This window comes from Cavia porcellus, unplaced genomic scaffold (genome assembly GCF_034190915.1).
Source record: "Cavia porcellus strain 051 isolate PalLab524CR breed Dunkin Hartley unplaced genomic scaffold, mCavPor4.1 scaffold_1, whole genome shotgun sequence".
Classification (NCBI taxonomy): Eukaryota; Metazoa; Chordata; class Mammalia; order Rodentia; family Caviidae; genus Cavia; species Cavia porcellus.
Genome location: NW_026947484.1, coordinates 61467691 through 61487113, shown reverse-complemented (window position 1 = coordinate 61487113; position 19423 = coordinate 61467691). Strand labels below are relative to the sequence as shown.

General features: G+C 37.3%; 1 protein-coding gene across 1 annotated transcript in view; it reads left to right on the top strand.

The window, feature by feature from the left end:
• The first annotated feature begins 263 nt into the window (after positions 1-263).
• Rfx7 (regulatory factor X7) overlaps positions 264-19423 on the top strand; it is a 115646-nt gene continuing 96486 nt past the window's right edge. The window contains exon 1 of the mRNA XM_063249268.1: positions 264-406. Coding sequence (XP_063105338.1) covers positions 264-406 — 143 coding nt within the window. The remainder of the gene's footprint in view (positions 407-19423) is intronic.

Sequence of the window (19423 nt, the reverse complement as noted above, 5' to 3'; positions counted from 1 at the left end):
GGCGGCGGCGGCGCGGGCGCGGCGTGGAGCGGCCGGGCTGCGGCGGAGGGGACTTGGAGGAGAGCGCCGGCGAGGCAGACGGCCCGCCGGAGACCAGCAGCGCCCTCGCGGTCGGGAGCTACGTCCGGGCCCGGCGCGGCGAGGCGCCGCCATGCCGCGGCCGCGGTGAGCGCGGCCCGGTGATGCCCCCCCCGGCGGCGGGCGGCGCCGCGCTGAGCCCCGGGCCGTAGGCCGCGCCCGCGCCCGCGCCGCGCCCGGCAGCGATGGCTGAAGAGCCGCAGCCGCCGCAGCCCGACGCCCGCCCGCAGCCTGCCCCCGGCCCGGGCCCGGCCCTGCCCGCGCTCGTGCCCGGGCTGCCGGGGCCAGAGGCCAGCGCGCTGCAGCGCAAGATCCAGAGCTCCATCTGGTGAGGCCCGGAGGGGGCGGGGGCGGAGTGGGGCACGGGGAGGGCGCGGCGCTGCAGAGGGCCAGGCGCTGCGGGGCTCGGACGCCGCGCAGCCGACTAGGCGTCGAGCCGAAGGGTCGCGTGGGGGGGGGGCGTGTGTGCGAAGATCTGCAAGGGATTTCAGGGGGCGGGGTCCTCCGCTCGGGGAGGGCCGCGGGTGCATCCGCCTGGCCCCAGCCGCAGACGCTGCCGCCCCCTCTTCAATTAGGGTGCAGATAAACAAGGTATTGTTTTTCATTTAGTGTAAGACGAATGTGGGTCAAAATTAAGCCCTATTGCATGATGCGACCGCGAATTTGGAACTGGGAATATGAAGTGTGGTTGGTTACTCCTTGATGTGGTCGCAAGGAGAGAAGAGGTGTGGATTTCCTCCAAATGTACAGTATGATAAGATTGTAAATATGCAGCACAAAACCCAGTGTGTCTATTTCTTTCAGTTGTAATTAGCTACCAATAGTAAATTTTCCTACCAGAGAGCATTTTGCACGGGTTATGAAGAAAGTACTTCTTTAATTTACAATATATTTAAGGTGCTAGTTTACTGTAGAAAGTTATATTTTAATTAAAAATAAGGAATCACGTGTCTCGTCTCTTGTAATTTTTAAAAAGAAACAATAGATGAAACACCCTTTGTTATTCCTGTATTGTAGGAGAATTTCCAAAATTTCAGCATTAAATTGAACTCTTAAAGACTGGTGGCAGTGGCAGTCTTATAATTAAATATGCTAACACCATCATCTGTTAGAGCCATTGTAGTTATTCTTTATACATGAACTTACATTGCTTTGTAGGATTCTTCATTACCTGACATTTTTTAAAAGTGTAGCTCTGTTTTTAAAATAGACAGCAATATTTGGAATTTGGTCTGAGATTCTTTTTAATAGAAGCTTAAAAATAAAATTTAATTGTGACATTAAAAACAAAACCTTGTTTTGTAAAATCTTGCAGACCCATCATTGGACATAGCTACTTAAATACCGAAACTACTTTTATATTACAATTAAAAAAGAAACGTATCATAAACCAGACGTTACTGCATGTGCAGTATTTACACATTTAAAAATAGTGACAATTTTAAAATGTAATATTAAGACTGTTATATAGTAATTTCTGTTCCTTTCCTGGCATGCAACCACTTTATATGAAGTAGGTGAGTGTAGGCTTTACTATTTTCATACTACACAGTAGCTGACAGTTAAATATCTTGCTTTCAGTTTTAATTTTAAAATGAGACTATTTTGGCTTTGACGGTAGTCATGTGGGAATTTGACTAGATTAGATATATTCGAATGGTGTGTGAGAGAGAAAAAAGAAAGCAGGCTTTATTATTCATTGGATACCCTGAACCCTTTTTAAAGCTAAAATTTAGAGAGATGATTCCTTTTCTATTTACCATCTAGGTTTCCACAAAAACAAGATTTTTTTTTTTACCCCATATAGTGTAATAGTTTAGTGTCTCTGAAATCATAATTAAATTGAATGAAACATTTTGGTTTTTATATTCAGACAACATTCAGTTAAAAACTAAACTTTTTAATTAAGGCAAATTTTAGAATTTATATTGATAAATTGTATTTTAATTTATATGAGAACAATAAGGGAAAGGAATCCTAATACTTGTAAAGAGAATATGAATTGTGTGGGTACTGAGTAAAGTGTTTGAAAATGGTAATAGAGGATTTTTTAGTGAATCATAGTTTCTTTCATTGATAATATTTATACATCCATCACAACTTAACTATGTTAACTTTAAAATGAGAAAAACTTATTAAGTACAGTGTACTTCACTTTTTGGTACTTTCTCTGAAAAAGCAAAGGCCAACAGACAGCCTACTCTCAAAATGTGCCATTTAGTATCACTTAAAATTCAAGAACACACTTACTTGAAATTATATTTGCAAAAGTATTTCTTTATATTTAAAACTTCATAATAAACATTACTGGATAATAAACATAAGTGAATATATTCAACATATAGATTCAACACCCCTGTTCCATAAAATTGGATTTCTGTGATTCATGTGACAAAGACACTTAAAAAGGAAAGTTTCTTTAGTACCTTTTCCTCTAAGAGATAGTGTATGTTTGCTGAAATTCAGTTGTTTTAGATTGCAATTGTTGAGGATCTTTCCATTTATAAAGGCAGTAATGTCCTTTTAGCCAGTTTTCATTACTTGATAATGTTTTAGGGTTTTATTACTTCCTGTATCATCCTCTTGTGTCTTTACATTAAGAATTTAAAATTAGATTCAGAAAATGTGGCATTTAAAAATTACCAAATGGGTTCGCATTTAGGTTGATCATAGTTTCTAAACTAGTGGATTGGCAGATTGCAAACAAGTCTGTACTTGTCCTTCTACTCTACAAATATAAATATAGTATGTGATGTAGGCCATTAGCTGAATAACAAGGTATTATTTCATAATTCTGTTTATTAAATTTAAATGTTGTTTGATAAAAGTATTTTCATTATAATTCCAAGTATTAAGTGAGTCTTCAAAAAAATTACATTATATTCCAAGTTGAAATCATGGTACTGAATGAAGACTACTACTAAGAATTGGAAATGTTATATATTATTTAATTTATTCTAGAAAATACACAATATTCAGTACTACTAACTGAAAGGATTTTTTGCCCTGAATGGGAAGCTGCAGAGGTGGGAGGCTGGGAGACGGAACCAAGAGGCTCTATCTTGAGGTCATCTTCCCCTAAGCAATTTACCTGTAGCACGAATGATGAATTCCAGTGGGCTACCTGTGCATCAGTAATGCCCCTTAGGCTCCACCCCAAACCTAAGTTACATGTATGCCCCACACCACATGTGGGTCAGAGAGAATGCCAGACCCCGGAGGACATGGAGTCTCTCTCCACATTCTTAAAATAAAGGCCACTTTTATTTTATACTTTAGCTGCGCCGAAAATTCTATCACTAACTAGTTAGTGTTACCTTTGTGTAGTGATCTATGAGCACCTTCTACTGATGTCCAGATTAGCAAGCCTATATGTTTCTTTTCTTTTTTAGGGGGCAGGTGGTTTGAGACAGGATCTTACTATGTAGTTCAGCCTGGCCTTGAACTAACTCTGTAGCTCAGGCTGGCCTCAAACTCATGGCAGTCCTCCTGCTTCAGCTTCTCAAGGGTTGGGATTACAGATGTGTGCCACTACACCTGGCTAACCCTGTGTGTTTCTTGACCTCCCTCATTTCTATACCATAGACAAAAGGTTCACATTACTAACTATAGATTGATTTGTAAAGGTGTATTTTAATATTGAATATGCTATAGAGTTACTTGTACCATAGACAAAAGGTCCACATTACTAACTATAGATTGATTTGTAGAGGTGTATTTTAATATTGAATATGCTATAGAGTTACTTGTACCATAGACAAAAGGTCCACATTACTAACTATAGATTGATTTGTAGAGGTGTATTTTAATATTGAATATGCTATAGAGTTATTTGTATTTTCTAAACATAATTTTAAAACTTTTTCATAAAAACCACTGGTAAACCCATACCTTTTCTAAATAAAAATTTATACAAGCCAGGTATGGTGGTGCAAACCTGTAATCCCAGCATTTAGGAGACTGAGGTAGGAGGATCATTGTGAGTTCAAGACGAGTGTGGGCTACAAACTGAGCCCAAAGCCTGCCTGAACTGCATAATGAGACCCTGTCCCAAAAAGATAAAAAAAGATTTATACTGGCAATTTAAACCTAACTGTGAACTTCAATTTACATTGCACCCTTCTATAGTTACTTAAAAAAACAATAGGCAACCAAGTTTTCTCTTGTTACCTCCAATGCCTTCACAGTTAAAAATATGAGTTTATGAAAATTTGAATTTATGAGTTTATGAAATGTACTTAGCTTAAACAGCAGTTAACTTTGATAAGTCTTTTTCCTTTTTAAAGAAATTTTACATGAAACTTACAGAATTGGAATAATAGAACATAAACATTACATTTGAGATCTGTTCTACTTGTGATTCAATTATAGGAATAGATCATACAGTGTGGGTGGTAGAGACTAACACATCTTCAGTTAGGCTATAGTGTAGATATTCGGTTTAAGTCCTAATGCTTTGTTGTGGAAAATATTCTAGTCTATTGTGTAAGCAGACAAGTTCAGGAAAATGTAAAATAGTTATTGCTATTTTTATCCACATTAACTTTGCACATAAAACCTTATAAATCTGTTTGTTTTGAGACTGGGTCTTGCTGTGTAATCTAGGCTTTTGTTGAGCTTACCTTGAAACCTAGGCTGGCCTAGTACTTGTGGGTGGCATTCCTCCTACCTCACAGCCTCCTGAGTGCTGGAATTATAGACTTGTGCCTCCACACCCAGTTTTCTTAAAATAGTCCTATAAAATGAATATTCGTTCTACCCATCTTAAAGAACAATGAACTGATTTGTCAGGGAAGCTACAAAATTGTTGTATTTGTTATCAGAGCCTAGAAGCAGAGTTCCTTGTCTTTATTTAACGGTGAGAGGCAGTGGTGGTGAACTTAAGGCACGTGCCAAAGCAGGCTGCTTGTATCATTGACAACTCTAAAAGGTTTGCTGTCACCATAGGGGAAAGCATACAACCTTTCAAGTCTGGTATATTTCAGATTTAGGATTATGTAAGGATTTTGCATGTGGCCCATTTTGATGTTTTCTAAATTTGAATTCAGACCAAGTTGAGTAATTCTGTTTTACTTTCTCATTAATTGTGATGGCAGTAAACATGACATTAGGTGATTCATCTCATTTCTACCTTAGAACAGTGAGCAAAGTATGGTGATTATAAGATTTACATAAGAATACTGTATTGATTCTGATTTTTGTCTTCTGTCATAAGATTTAGTAGTTCAGTTTTGTCCTGGGATCATGCAGTTTGCTAACTTTGAGAAGCAGTTATTTCACCTACTGCAATGTGAAAATAGTTACTTTTAGGCAAATAACTTTGACTTTAACCATAAGTCCATGATCTTCCCCTTGTTGGTGCTTTTCGCTTCTCTGGATCATAGTTGTGATAGTTGTGTTCCTATGAGTGTTTCTGGTTTCAGAAGGCAATTCCTTGCTTTCCTGTATTTTGAAACTGATGAGATTGTCTTACTAATTAAAGTTTAATGTTATTTTTGCAGGACTAAGAGTTGAACTCAGGGCCTTCCCACAGAGCTACATGCCCAGCCCTATACACAAGCCTGCATTCTCAAAGCTTGGAATATCCAGTGACCTGCCTCAGCCTCCCTTATTACTGGGATTACAGGCCTGGCCAGTGAAGCAATTTCAAGCTTATCAGTTTTTTGGTTTTGTTTAGTTTAGGTAATTGTATGTATATGTATACATAATGGACCAGTATACTCCTTCCAGTGTTAAGTAATTTAGATAATGGAGTGCGCAGAACACCATGCTTTGGCTTCTGTCTCACCACTGGATTTAGTATTAATACTAAAGTGTTTGGTATTAAGGGAGAAAATGACCTTTACAGTGGCAGGAAGGACTGAAAAGAAAGATAAACTTTGAATTAAAATTATATCTTACTGCTTTTTTTTTTTTTTGGTCTTTTTGAGACAGAGTTTCACTATGCAGTTCAGGCTGGCGTTGAGCTCACTTTGTAGCTTTAGGCTGGTCTGGAATTTGCAACAGTCCTTCTGCCTCAGTCTCCTAAGTGCTGGGATTACATACCACACCTGGCTGTCATACTGCTTTTAATTAAAATTACACGAATAAAAATTATAATAAGCACTGTCCTACTCAAATAAGAAAGAACAGTATGTAAGTACTCACTGGAGGATCTGCTATATACAAAGTATACTACTGTGCTAAAGACAGGCATTTGAGGAATGTCACTGTAATGTTAAACTGTAAGATTAATGTAAGTGAAAATATCGTGTAAAACTTCTTTTTTATTTATTTTGGTACTGTGATCTTGCACTTAGCATGTAAGCACTTGAGCTGCTAAGCTAAATCCCTGGCCACTAAAACTTCTCTTTTAATAAGAGGACCAGGGCAAGAAATAATAAAATGAGAATACTGTAGTAAATGACCTTACAAGTTCCTTTCACTTAAATTTCTGTGACTGTTACTAAATTTATTTTGACAGTAATAGTAAAATATTCCATAAACACAATGAAGAACTAATAAAATTATCTCAAGAACAAGTGGACATATTATTACAAATAGTCAGCAGTTCCTTGGGTGTTAGCTCAGGACTATTTGAAGGTATTACTATTTTTGTTATGTTGTGCTAGAATTCTGTTAGGTGAGACTAAATGTGTAAATACTGAGCATGTGTTCGAAGAGCTGTTTATTATACAGAAACATGCTAGGTAGGCTCTGTGATGATCCTGGTTGTTAAGATCACTAGCTGACGATAGGGGATATTTGTGTGCTGTTTTTGCTTGACTTTTTAAAAAAGAAGTGCTTATAAACATAGGAGCTTTTTTCGATAGTGATGCAATAGGATTATGAGGCAGTGGTGAATGTCACATTGTAAATTAGACTACTTAATTAAGAAAGGTATGTGTATGTGTTTTCAGAATAATTCAGTGTGGTATTGAACCATACAACTATGTCTTTTCATCTAGGATAAACATTTTAATGAGTAATTATGACAGAGTATCTTTTAAGTTATAAAGAACAAGCTCGTGTGGTTTTACTTCCACATTGTTGGTCAGAGTGGACCACGTTTATCCAGTGCCTCCATTTCTGCCTCTCTGGTCTTTTGGTTGATTTCTCTCTGTTTTTTGAAGGGTTCTAAGAGTTTGAGTTAAAGACGAGCAGTATAGGGAGAATCTTTGTGTGTGACTGGAATAATAAAGGTCAATAAATTCTAAGACCATAATGCTCTTGATTGCTGACTATGAGATTAAGGTAGCACTCAGCATTAGCCCATATAAATAAAAACTTTAAAACTTGATTTTTCTTTTTTGAGATTGTGAATAGGCATTTACTTGTTTTGTTTCATGAACTTTAAATATCTCTTGTTTGTTAGAGGAAATAAAAACGTAAAGTTTTCAAATTATCGGGCATCTATTACAGTAGCTTCTATATATATTCAAAAAGTTGTGGGGGAGGTGAGGTTTTATATTTTCTCCTATCTCAGAACAAAGTGAAAACATATAGTTTATTCCTTGCTATTTGTATATCTATTTTGATTTTAGAGAGTGCGAGGCCATAGAGTGACAAATTGCAATATGTTACGCACCTTGGAATTTTGGCAAGTAAAGAGTTCATATTGTATAAAATATTGTGTATGCCTTCTCCAAATAGCCCTGCCACGAAAACAAAAAAATTATCTAAGTCCATTAGATGTCTCAGTGTGGATAGCAGGGATTCAGATAACAAACAATACCTTTATATTCATTCTAACATGGAATTAGCACATTGATTTGAATTTTCACTGATTAGTGATGCCTACCAATGACACAGGAATTTAAAAAATGGTAGTATTATACATACCTTATTGAATTACTCTGTCTTTCTTTCCTTTTCTTTTCTTTTGTAATGAGGATTAAACCCAGGAGTTATTGACTACACACCTACCATACTGGAGTGCTTGGCCTAAAGTTTTGAGAAGGGGTGTCACTGAAATACCCAGGCTAGTCTCAAACTTGTTGTCCTTCTGTTTCAAGTAGCTAGAGTTCTAGACATGTGTCACTGTACTCAGTGGATTTCTTATTTTGAGCATCTTGTATTGCCAGCTCATGAATCACTGCCTCATGAATCTTTCTCAGACTTCCAGAGAACACTGATCTGAGTTGTGTGTTATGTAGGTGCAGTGGGCGCACAGCAGTAACCCCAGCATTTGAGAAGACTAAGACAGAGAAAGAACATCATGAATTCAAGGCCATCCTAGACTGCTTAGTGTATTCAAGGCCAGCCTGGATTACATAGTTAACACCCTGCCTCAAAAAAAAAAAAAAGAATATAGCTTTCTGGCAGAGCACTTGTGTTTTCTGGGTTCCATCCCCAGCATTATGAGTTGCATAATTTTACTTTGGTTTGGTTAGTTTACACTGGCCTGTCTGCATGAGATGAGTCCACTTTCATTAGTTTTTGCTGAGCTTAAATGTTTAATATGTAAAACTCGTAGGCACTGAAAAACAATATATTGAAAAGAAAACAGTCATTGCAAAATTAGTAAGTCAAGGTATGACAGTAAAATAAGTTGATTGTATAAGGGAAAGCCAAGAACTTGTAATTACTTTTGCAGTGTATATGACATTTAAGATTTTAATTGAGTAAGAGTCACTTCAGCAGCATCTTGCTTAGAGTAAAGTTGGTATCTCTGGGAAATAAATTCAAACAAAATGCTTCAGGTAACATAAATTAATCACTTCCTCAACTTTATTGTAGTCATTAGCTATATTAATGACATTGTGTAAAAGCAGTCTAAGCATGTGTGTAAACAGTCTATGATAGAAAATTTAACAGTCAGATTATGAAATGCGTGATCCGTTTTCCTGAAGCAAGAGCTATTACCAAGCAACATTTGAGAAAGTTCTACACACAAAAGTTTGTAGGAAGAAGGCCAAGATTAATTTTGTATTCACGTAGAAGCAAGTGGTCAAAGAAAACTGAATTTGATACACATTTGTTTTGCTATCTTTTATGTGAAAGGCATAGTAGGATTTAAAAGGCTACATACAGTTCCTTAGTTTAAACCATTTACTCTCATGTAGTAGCTGTACAGTATATATCACCAACTGAATTTAACAAAAGTACCATTTCGTTAAATGTATTAATGGTATAATTGGGTATAAACAAATAGGGTTAGATGAGGGAGAGATTCATTGAGGAAATAATGTTTTTATTGGCAAAGTGCAGCATATTAACCTTAATAAAAACATCAAAGGATAAACTATAGATTCAAAGATACTTAACAGTATGCTTACAAAGACTTCTTTATTCTCGCTATGAGGAGTTAAATTCAGAGTTGATGACAATGAACCTTACCAGTATGAATAGAAGAAAATTTGCTTATGGTATACTAAGAATTATACTTTCCACTAGCCAATTACTGTATACAAAGATAACAGGAATTAATGTAAGGTAAGAAAAGAGGAGAAAAAGATGAGGTTGGTTGGGAAACTAGAGCAGAGGACCAGTGTATAAATAGACTCCACCATTACCTAAATTAGTCAGTTTTATAGTCACTTTGCTACTTTGCCTTGGTACTTGGCCATTTCATTTGCTTCATTTCCAGTTATTTTACTTCTTTTGATAGTTGATGTCACTATTCTTCTATCAGTGTGATAGTATTAGTTTCATCTTTGATTTTCTTTCTTGTCTACACCCAGTATTTTAACTAGTTGCCCCATTTGCAATGTAACTTAAATTTCTTTCTGTCTTATTTCCATTGCCAGAACCATAATTCAATGCCTCTTCATCCTATACCTGGATTATTACACCAGCACATAGCTGCTTTCTGTCCTTGTTTTTTCTCCCCCACAAAACTATACAACATTGTTCTCAAAGTAAGTTTTCTAAAACATCTTTTTATCTGGTCCCCTTCTAAAAGGCTTTGGTAATTTTTCTTGCCCACCATTTCCTGTTCATAAAGATTTCCATTAGATTTCAAAGCCCTGTGTAATCTAACAGTATTCAGTGAATCTAACACTATTTATTGTTGTTCACTAGCATTCGGCATCTCCTTCAGTACTTTACTATTTGTCTTACATCATATGGTCATACTTTTGTTTATGCTTTGTATTGTTCCTGAAATCTCCTGTTTTGTTTCTAAGTTGTGCTTAATCATGTTTTGGAAGTCATAGCTTAAGTCAGTGTGCTGTGAAACATTGGTTAGGTACTGTAGTCCATATTGGCCATTTTTCTTAACTTCACATTGTGTAGTAAATTCTGTAGGATTAAGCAGTTAGCCACTCTTTTTTCCTACTTTTGTATTAAAGTCCTTTGAAGCAAGGAACAGCACTTTCTGTACCTTTTTATCACCTATTAGTAGATAATCGTGAATATCTCTTTACATTTTAAAGGTACTTTTTTCTCCACATTAACAATTTATATTTAATACATTAAGATGATAATTTCTTTTCCAAGCAAGTTAACTTACAGAATAAATAAATTATAGCAGTTGATGTTGTTTAAAAGATTTGCATTGGCAAAAATTAAATCATTTAAGAGTTTTATTTCTGCTTGTCCTAGGTCTTTTATTGCAAACTGAGATTTAAAAAATAATAAATGTCCCACCTGTATCCTTGTTTTTAAAAATGCTAAGCAAATGACTTAGCATTTCAGTAACTTTGCATGGCTGTGTATACAACAAAACAGTATTTGGTAAGGTTTCTGTGGTCTGATTATATTCTGTGTCCTAGCTTAGTTCCCAAGACATAAACTTGAAACGTTGAAGACACTTCAGTATTGAATTAGAGATGGATTCCTTGACATTTGGTTCTGGTAGAGGGTATTGGCTAAGTTTTAACCAAAAAGACCCAAAGCTAAGGCAATTTGTGTAATCATAGTCAAAGCAAGAAGATAGCAAAGGAACCCTGTAAGCGAGAATAAATAATGAAGGCGGTACATTTATCTGGAAGTAAGGAGGGAATGACTAAAATGGGAGACTGACTTGGAGAGCCAAAACTATTTCAAGTTCATAAAACTTGGCCACTCAAGCTGCTGAACATTCCTACTTGCCTTGCTTTTTTGTTGTCTGATAACCTTGTTTTAGCAGACCCTTTCAGTTGTTTATTTTTTGCTTGATTTGTTTTGGTCCTGGGAGTTGAACTTAGGGCCACTGTCCTATACAATATTATACTTTCACTTTGTTAGAGCAGTGGTTCTCAAATTATGCTTATATAGGAGCATCACTTGATAACTTGTTATAATGTACATTTGGAGACCTCCCCCCTTACTTACTCTTAACAAAGTTGAGGATATGAGCGGCAGTTTTTATTTTGATTAGACCTCCAGGTTAATGTGATTGAACTACTGGATTAGAAGATTGATTTTTGTAGTTTTTTTTTTTTTGTTTTGTTTTGTTTTTTTGTCTTTTTCATTTTTATCGGTACCAGGGATCGAACTCACGACTGCCTGCTTGCAAGGCAGGCACTTATGCCGCTGAGCTAAATCCCCAGCCCCTGATTTTTGTAGTTTAAAAATATTAAGCCACAGTGCCATATGGCAGTTTCTATAGTCTTAGTTGCTCCTAAGTACCTCAGATAGAATTAATTCTTTCATTTTAATTTTCATGGTATTTGGATATAATTTAACTGTTGTCAGTAATACTGTTGTATACTTTTCCACTAAGCTGAATCTTCATCCTCAGTATTTTAAATGAATTGATGAATAAAAATTCATAATATAGTACACTCAGTTGTAGTCAACATTTGAAAGACAGACATACACACGTAAAATATCAATGATCCATGTGATACATGCACTAGAGTATAAGATGTCTAACAGAGAGGTCAGCAAATTTCTAATCCAAAGGGCCATATTTTTTTTTTTTTTTGAACTCTAGAGCGTAGGGTCTCTTTTGCAAATACTTTACCCTGCCATTATATCTGGGAAATTAACATTGGTGATATATAAATGAATGAGAATGGTTGAATTTGGCATTCAGTGGTTTGTGGATCCCCTATAACTCATTACCATGCTGGGAAGACAAAGAATATAGATAATAGTTATTAGTCTTCTTTCCTGGTATTAGCTTTGTAAAGTTACTAGAATAAATACCTGAGGCAACAAACTTTAAAGTGGAAAGGATTTTGTTCATTGTTGCTGTGCTTCTGCTTCTATCTAGATGACTTCTCCAAGGCTGATATACTCACAGATGGGGCTTTTGGGAAATGACTAGGTCAAGGTGTATGATACTGGATTAGTTCATTAATAGATTAGTTCACATTATACCTGGGTATGATGTTGGAAGATTAAATTCTGGTGGGAAGACATAAGTCACAGGATGTGGTCTGGAAGAGTGTGTGCTTAATTTCCTCTTGGCTTGGTGGTGCCCTGCTTCCAGCCTGACTTGCCCCTCTGCCATGCTGTCCAGCACATTACAGACTGAAATCTCTACAAACTGAGCCAAATAAAACTTTCTGCTTTAACTTGTGAGTGTTGAGTATTTATCCCAGCAATCAGAAAGTGACCAAGACAGTATCTGAGAGAGTGCAGTTGCTGCTGTGACTCTACATGGCCATATGGTTCAAAAGCCTTTGGAACTTTTTTGAGGGAGGAATTTGGAAAGGTCTGAGGATGCCAGCTGGAGAAGTAGTCTTAGAATCTTCTGAGCTAAGCTTGATGAGAGATTCGGGTCAGAGCTCAGAATACCAGACTTGACCGCAGTGGAGCTGGGGGGAAAAAAAACAGGCTCAAGCTGGGGAGAGCTGGAAACAAGGACTTGCAGTGGCACTTGGCTCCAGGCCACGTGTGTTATGCCTTGGCTGAAATTTTGCCAGTGTCCAAAGACATTGCAGGAGACTATGGGCAGTGGACTAATTAATGTGGCAGTCTAATGTTGAAGTGATGGCATGGCTACTGTCGGCATTTTTTAGCTAGCTGCACCTTGAGAATCTAGAGCAAATGGGCCCCAGAATGATTTTAAAAATTTTGAGTTTAACCGAAAGGGAAGCTCCAGTAAAGTTGCAGCCTGCAAATATGGAGCAAAGAACTTGGTTGATGAAAATATCAGCATTAAAACGCCAAGTGCTGTTGAATACAACCATTGAAAAGATGGCCTGAGGGCATCACAAGGATAGTGTGAGGGGGGGACCTCTCCCTTTTGGAGCCTTTGAAAGACTGCCTTGAGAAGAGAGCCTCCCAAGGCAACATATTGCAAAATGACTGTGACCTAAGGAATTTATTCCTTGGAAATAGGTTCATAGCACTCAGCAATCCAGGCACTCTACCGCTACAGCCAAGGCTACTGCTCCAGTGGTGGCAGACCTTGATGTGTCCACATGGTGCTAGTTTTAGGGTCATGCAGAGTGCAAGAGTTTTGAGGTCTGGAGACCAGGCAGTGTGCCTTTGTGAAAGTTAGTGTGTGGAGCTGTTAGTGCGAAGCCTAAGTTCAATGAAGACTCCCAAAGGTTGGAGACTCCAGGAATGTGGATCATCTAAGGAAAGCCATAAAGAGTGAGCAAAGTCACCCCATGAGAGAGGCCATCCACATTTCTGAAAGAGCAAGGCCACTAAAGCCCTTTGAAGTTCATATCTCACTGGAAATTACTCTCAGGTGCCAGACAGGGAACTATGGGACTTCAGTCTTGCTTTGGTTCCATTTCTGTCTATTTGTACCTTTGGGGATAGGAAGGTTTATCTCATGCACGCCATTGTATGTTGGAACTGTTTAGCTTTCTTTGTATTTTTATAGTGATTTGCTTTAAAATCTTAGAGGAGAGATTGGTCTTTAACTTTTCAGCAGTGCTGAAACTGTGGCCCTGTGGTAACTCCTAGAAATGGATTAAATGCATTTTACATAAAGGGATGTGCATGAGTCTATGGTGGGAAAGGGGTGGAATATTAAAATTATATCTAGATGTTCCCTCAGAGCCTTATACAGTCATAGGTGGGACTTTGAGGTGATGAGTAGGTCATAGGGTGTGATGTGGTTTATGGATTTGTGATATTAGATTAGTCTATTGATGGGTTTATGGCTGGGTATGATACTGAGGGTTCAGTTTGAAGAGGAGGATCCCTGTGCACATGGCCTGGAAGGGTGTATATATGTATCTGTCCTCCCTTCATGGCACATCGCCTGACTGCCATAAACTTTCTCCTCTGCCATGCCTTTCTGCCTTGGACCCAGTTGACTATAGGCTGAAACATCTACAAACTTCCAAAATACTACTTTTCCTGCTTTATCTTGTGGGTATTGAGTATTTTGTCACAGCAGCAAGAAAGTAACTAAGGTTACTTAGTTTTGGAGTTCAGTATCCAAGATCAGACAAGCTGTATAGGTTTTGCCTCTGGTAAGTGTGATAGATGATACCACATCATAGCAGGAACTGTATCAAGGCCAGTAGTCACTTCTTGAACAGGAGCAGAAATAAAGAAGATAGTGGCTTGAATTGGCTCCTTTTATATAAACAGTTTTCTCAGGAGAATTTAAGGGTCAAATGAGAACTGTCAATGGATAGCACAAAAAGTACAATCTCCCGTAAGGTAAGTCTACCTCCAAATATTCTGCAACTTCATAGCAGTGTCCTTGAAGGGACCAACTGTTAATTACAATGGACCATTTAGAGACATACCACATCCAAACTCCCACATCATAGTACTCCTTCCTCAATATGTAGAGGTCATAGACCTGCTCAGAATGAACTGTCCAGTAATTCTCTCGTGGCCAAGTCCTGGATTATCTGCATGTACAGTTCCATTTCAGGGATAGTGTTAACTCAGTTTCTCACAGTATTAGTAAAAAAGTATTGCTTCTGGATTTGGCCTGACACATCAGTAACTTAGAAGTATTCACTTCGGTCATCACAAACAAGAAAAAAATGTGGAACAGACTGAAAGTCAGCAACTCTTAGACACTTGCCAGGCAGGTGTGTATGCTGCTGGGCTAAATGTCCAGCCCTCATTGAAATCTCTTACAGCAGCCTTCCACAGCTTTTGATAGGGCAGAAACATTCGGCTCAGGCTCTCTAAATGAAAAACATGACACCTAATCATAGGACTGTACCATGTTTTCCCTTCCCTCATACTTTACTACCACATCACTCTAGGACTCCTGTATAATCACAGAGTATAGAACCTAAAAGAATCAGAAGCCTCACACTTTTTTCAGGAGTCTCAGCAGACACCTGAATACAATAGGGGAGACAAAAAACAAGGACACTAGGAAAAACAAAAAAACATAGCCTGTAATACCATAGCATAACAAATACTAAGTACAGACCAACTCCTAAATGGATAACATAAAACTTCACATGAAAGACCTATGTATCTCAGTTCCACATCATGCTTAGCGTTAAGTGAAAAGTTACAAGACATGCTAAAAGACCAAAGCAGCAGTCTGAAGATGCAGCTCAAACATAAGAATTGAACTCATGGGGCCACAGTGTAGCTTGGTGGCACAGTGCCTGCCTGGCAAGCACAAGGTCCTGGGTTCAATTTCTGGTATCCATCCCCTCCCCCCAAAAAAGAGTCAGACTCAGATATGACAAAGGTTGGCATTGCCAGACTGAATACTAAAAATACCGATGCTTAATATTCTAAAAGCTCTAAAATAGTCAACATGTAAGAATAGATGGATCAGCAATAAAAAATGGTAACTCAATTTAAAATAAGTATTAGAAATTTAAAAAGTAACAAATGAGGAGTGCCTTCAGTGGACTCATCAGTAGAGTGGACATAGGTGAGGGAAGACTAAATTAATGTGGAGATGTCAGGAGAAACTTAAAAACTCAAGTGTAAAGAAAAAATAGAACAGATACTTAAGTGGCAATTACAAAAGATCTGATGTCTGTATTTATTTTGGAAAATTCTCAAGTCATTGCTATTTCAAATATTTCTTCTGACTGGGGATTTGGCTCCGTGGCATAAGCACCTGCCAGGCAAACATGAGGTTAGGAGTTCGATCCTCATTTCCAATAAACAAATACATATTTTTTTCTGTTCCTTTCTTTCTCCTGTTTCTCATATTCAAAAATACATGACAGATATCAGGCCACATATGTAGAAAACTCAGAGGAAAAAATAGTGGAGGAGTAGAAAATTGACATCTATACATATTTTATTTGAATTGCAGAAAGTTAAACATAGAAAAATCTTGAAAGAAGCCAGAGGGAGGAAACTTCTTGGCTCATAGGGGAATAAGAGTGAGAGTTACATCAAAACTTTCTTCAGAAACCGTGCAAGAAAAGTGAAGTAAAATTTTTAGAGTTTCAGTGAAGACTCCACCACTTAAGTTCTGTGTTCAACAAGATAATCTCAACAGTGAAAGAGAAAATACGTTTTCAGACAAAAATTGATGGAATTTATACTAATGGACATATCTCGTAAGAAATTTGAAAAGTTCTTCAGAAAGAAGGAAAGTGATAACAGGTCAAACACTCAGATCAGTTTTAAGGAAGAGCAGGGAGAAAGAAGGTAAAATCTTGAGATTACTTGAGAGAAGTTAGGTCATTGTGCTCAGGATTGGGCCTTGAAAGGGATATTAGGACCTTGGCCTGTGATTTGCCTTCAGGTGAACAGTCTCTTCCACTATACTTTTCTGCTATGATATACTAAGCCATAAGAAAGCCAGGAGATTATGGACTTAAACTTCTGAAATTGTGAGTCAAAATAAACTTTTCCTTATTAAGTTGATTATCTCATTTTCATCGTTTAATGGAAAGCTTATAAATATGATCTGCTAAGATTGATCCCATCACTGCACAAACAAAAGAAAACACAAAAGCCAACATGGTTGATGTACCTCTAAGCAGCAGGTCTTAACACAGTGCTTAAGAATTTACAGAATTCTGTACCCATTATCATCTTCTATGTTTACTTCTACCTCACTGAAGCCTGGAGTTTCTTCCTCAGTTATTTTCATCACTTTTTAAAAACCCAGTTCTGAAGGGCCGGCATAGTCTTGGATTTTCTTTAAATAATGATCAATCAACGTCTGTCATCTAATTTTTCCCAGGGTATGTTGTATTGTATGTCACACTTCCCAAAACTGTTCTTTGCTTTTAATGCTGCTTTGAGTGACTTCCCTCTGGTTAACTCATGTACTCCATTGAAATTAATCACTAATTCCCACCTCACCTAGTTAGTAGTTTAGGTACTGACTAAATATTTGCACTGATCTGTTAGTGCATTTACTTCTTTAAAATGTACATTTTATAAATATAGTCCACCTTTCATCTGATCAAAAGTCATGAGATAGTTTCCAATAAATTGTGAAGGAAAATATTTCCTCAGACCCAGGATTAATATATGAGATATTTGTAATGGAAAACTCAAAAGTTCCTAGTTTATTTTCCTTTGTTTTAATGCTTTCTGAATTTCTTCTCCAGTCCCTCATTATCTTTCCTGTTCTTACCCTTTTCCCCTCCACTTTTACCTTTATTCTGTTTCTAACCTTCATTTCCCCATTATGAGAGAAAAAATGATTCATACAACTTAGAAAAATTTTGTGTTGCTTTTCTTAATGGTAAGAAGCTGAGAAGTCAATAGTGATTATATTTCTTAATTAGGTTACAAAAAGATAGTGAAGCTTTAATATAAAATAGATTGTACAAAGTCATGTAATAGTGAGGTAAAAAAGGTGTGAGTCTACAGGGTTAGTTTACAGATGCAGAGGGCTGTGCTAGCCTTTCTAGATTATAAGGTTTTCAATTCCATACTGTTGAAAGCACTTGTTGAAGGCAGAGAAAACTTAAGCTAGGACAGTTTGGGAATCTTGACTCCTAAAGTGAGATATGAAATGTAAAATCTGCATTTTCAGCCTACTAGATAAAAGTATGATTATGTCTCTCTCTAAATGATTGAATAAATTCTTGTAGTTGTTTAAAGTTACTTTTTTATTTTAAAGAAAATAAAACAACAAAGCCAATCAAAACAAACCAGTGTGACACAAAACTTCAAAACAGTAAGAAATCAGTAATGGTTACCATAATGCCTCCTGCTGTCTTCAGAATAGCTGTAGGTACCTTCAGATAAAAAATAAAACAACAGAACCAATAAAAACACAACAATGAGTGGTACAAAGGACTTCAAAACAAGATACTAGTAAATACAAAATGGCTATCATGATATATCTTGTTATCTTTGAAAGAGCTGCCCATGGGGCTAGGGATTTAGCTCAGTGGCATAAGCACCTGCCTTGCAAGCAGGCAGTTGTGAGTTTGATCCCTGGTCCCGATAAAAACGAAAAAGACCAAAAAAAAAAAAAAAAAGAAAGAAAGAAAGAAAGAGCTGCCCATGCCATCGTATACAATAAAATCAAAACCCAACCCAAGCAATGAAAATGATACAGGACTTTAAAATAAGACAGTAAGAAAAAACAATGGCCACCACCCTCAGGAGGAGATCCCCCATAGATGCTACATTGTGTATTGCCATCCTCTAAATAAATGATTAGACCACTAACTTTAGACCTGCAAAGTCAGTGAAACACTGAACTGTACAAGCATTAAATTATATTCCACCTCATTAGCCATCATTGCACCTGGTGGGGAGGGGCTCTTTGTCTCCCAGTGTGTGCACTGGAAGGGGCTGGCATCCTTTTTTTTCCCCTCCAGCTGCCTGTGCATGGCACCAATTTGCAGGGAGGGCTTACTTGTTGGTGACTTCTTGTCCTCTTCCCCTGCAGTCCACAAATAGCACTGAGTCATGGGAAAAAGCTGATGTCTGGCTCTCCTCCCATTTAAAATTACTTTTAAGCAACCTGGAATGTGTGTTTCACTGTTGGCATTGAACTGTGAACAATTTAGGCGACTCAGAGAACAATTTAGAGGTTAGTCAGGTACAGCCCTGGAAGGGGCATTATCTGAAACTCAAAAAGAAATCCCGTTTTATAGGAGACTGTCTTAGGACATAGGTAGTAAGTATGTCTGCTGCTTGAATACTTACCTGAGGTTACATGTGTTTAATCTTTGGAATAACCAAAAGAGATGAATGGGCTCAGGAATGATAGTGGCAGATTAAAGAATAGAATAGTTTCACCTTAGACCTAACTGCATGTTTTGAGTTGCAGTTGTTCAGCCCTTCAGTTCCAAATATAAAAACTTAAATTTGGAAACATTTTTTAAAAATTTTATTTAAGGAGAAAAGAAAAAAAAAAAAAGCAGAGAAAGGGTACAAGTTATACAGATTTACCGAAAAAAAAATGAACAGTAGGAAATCACTAGTTAATGGATTACATATTGTCATCTTAGAAATAATTGTTCAAGTCACAAAATTAAAGCTTGTAAAGTGGACATTCCATCAATGATACTGCAAACAGTTCTATTCAATGATCCAATAAAACTCTGATATCATTTTCTATCTTATACACTTAAATATACATGCAGTTATATAGTTTAGAGCACTTTCT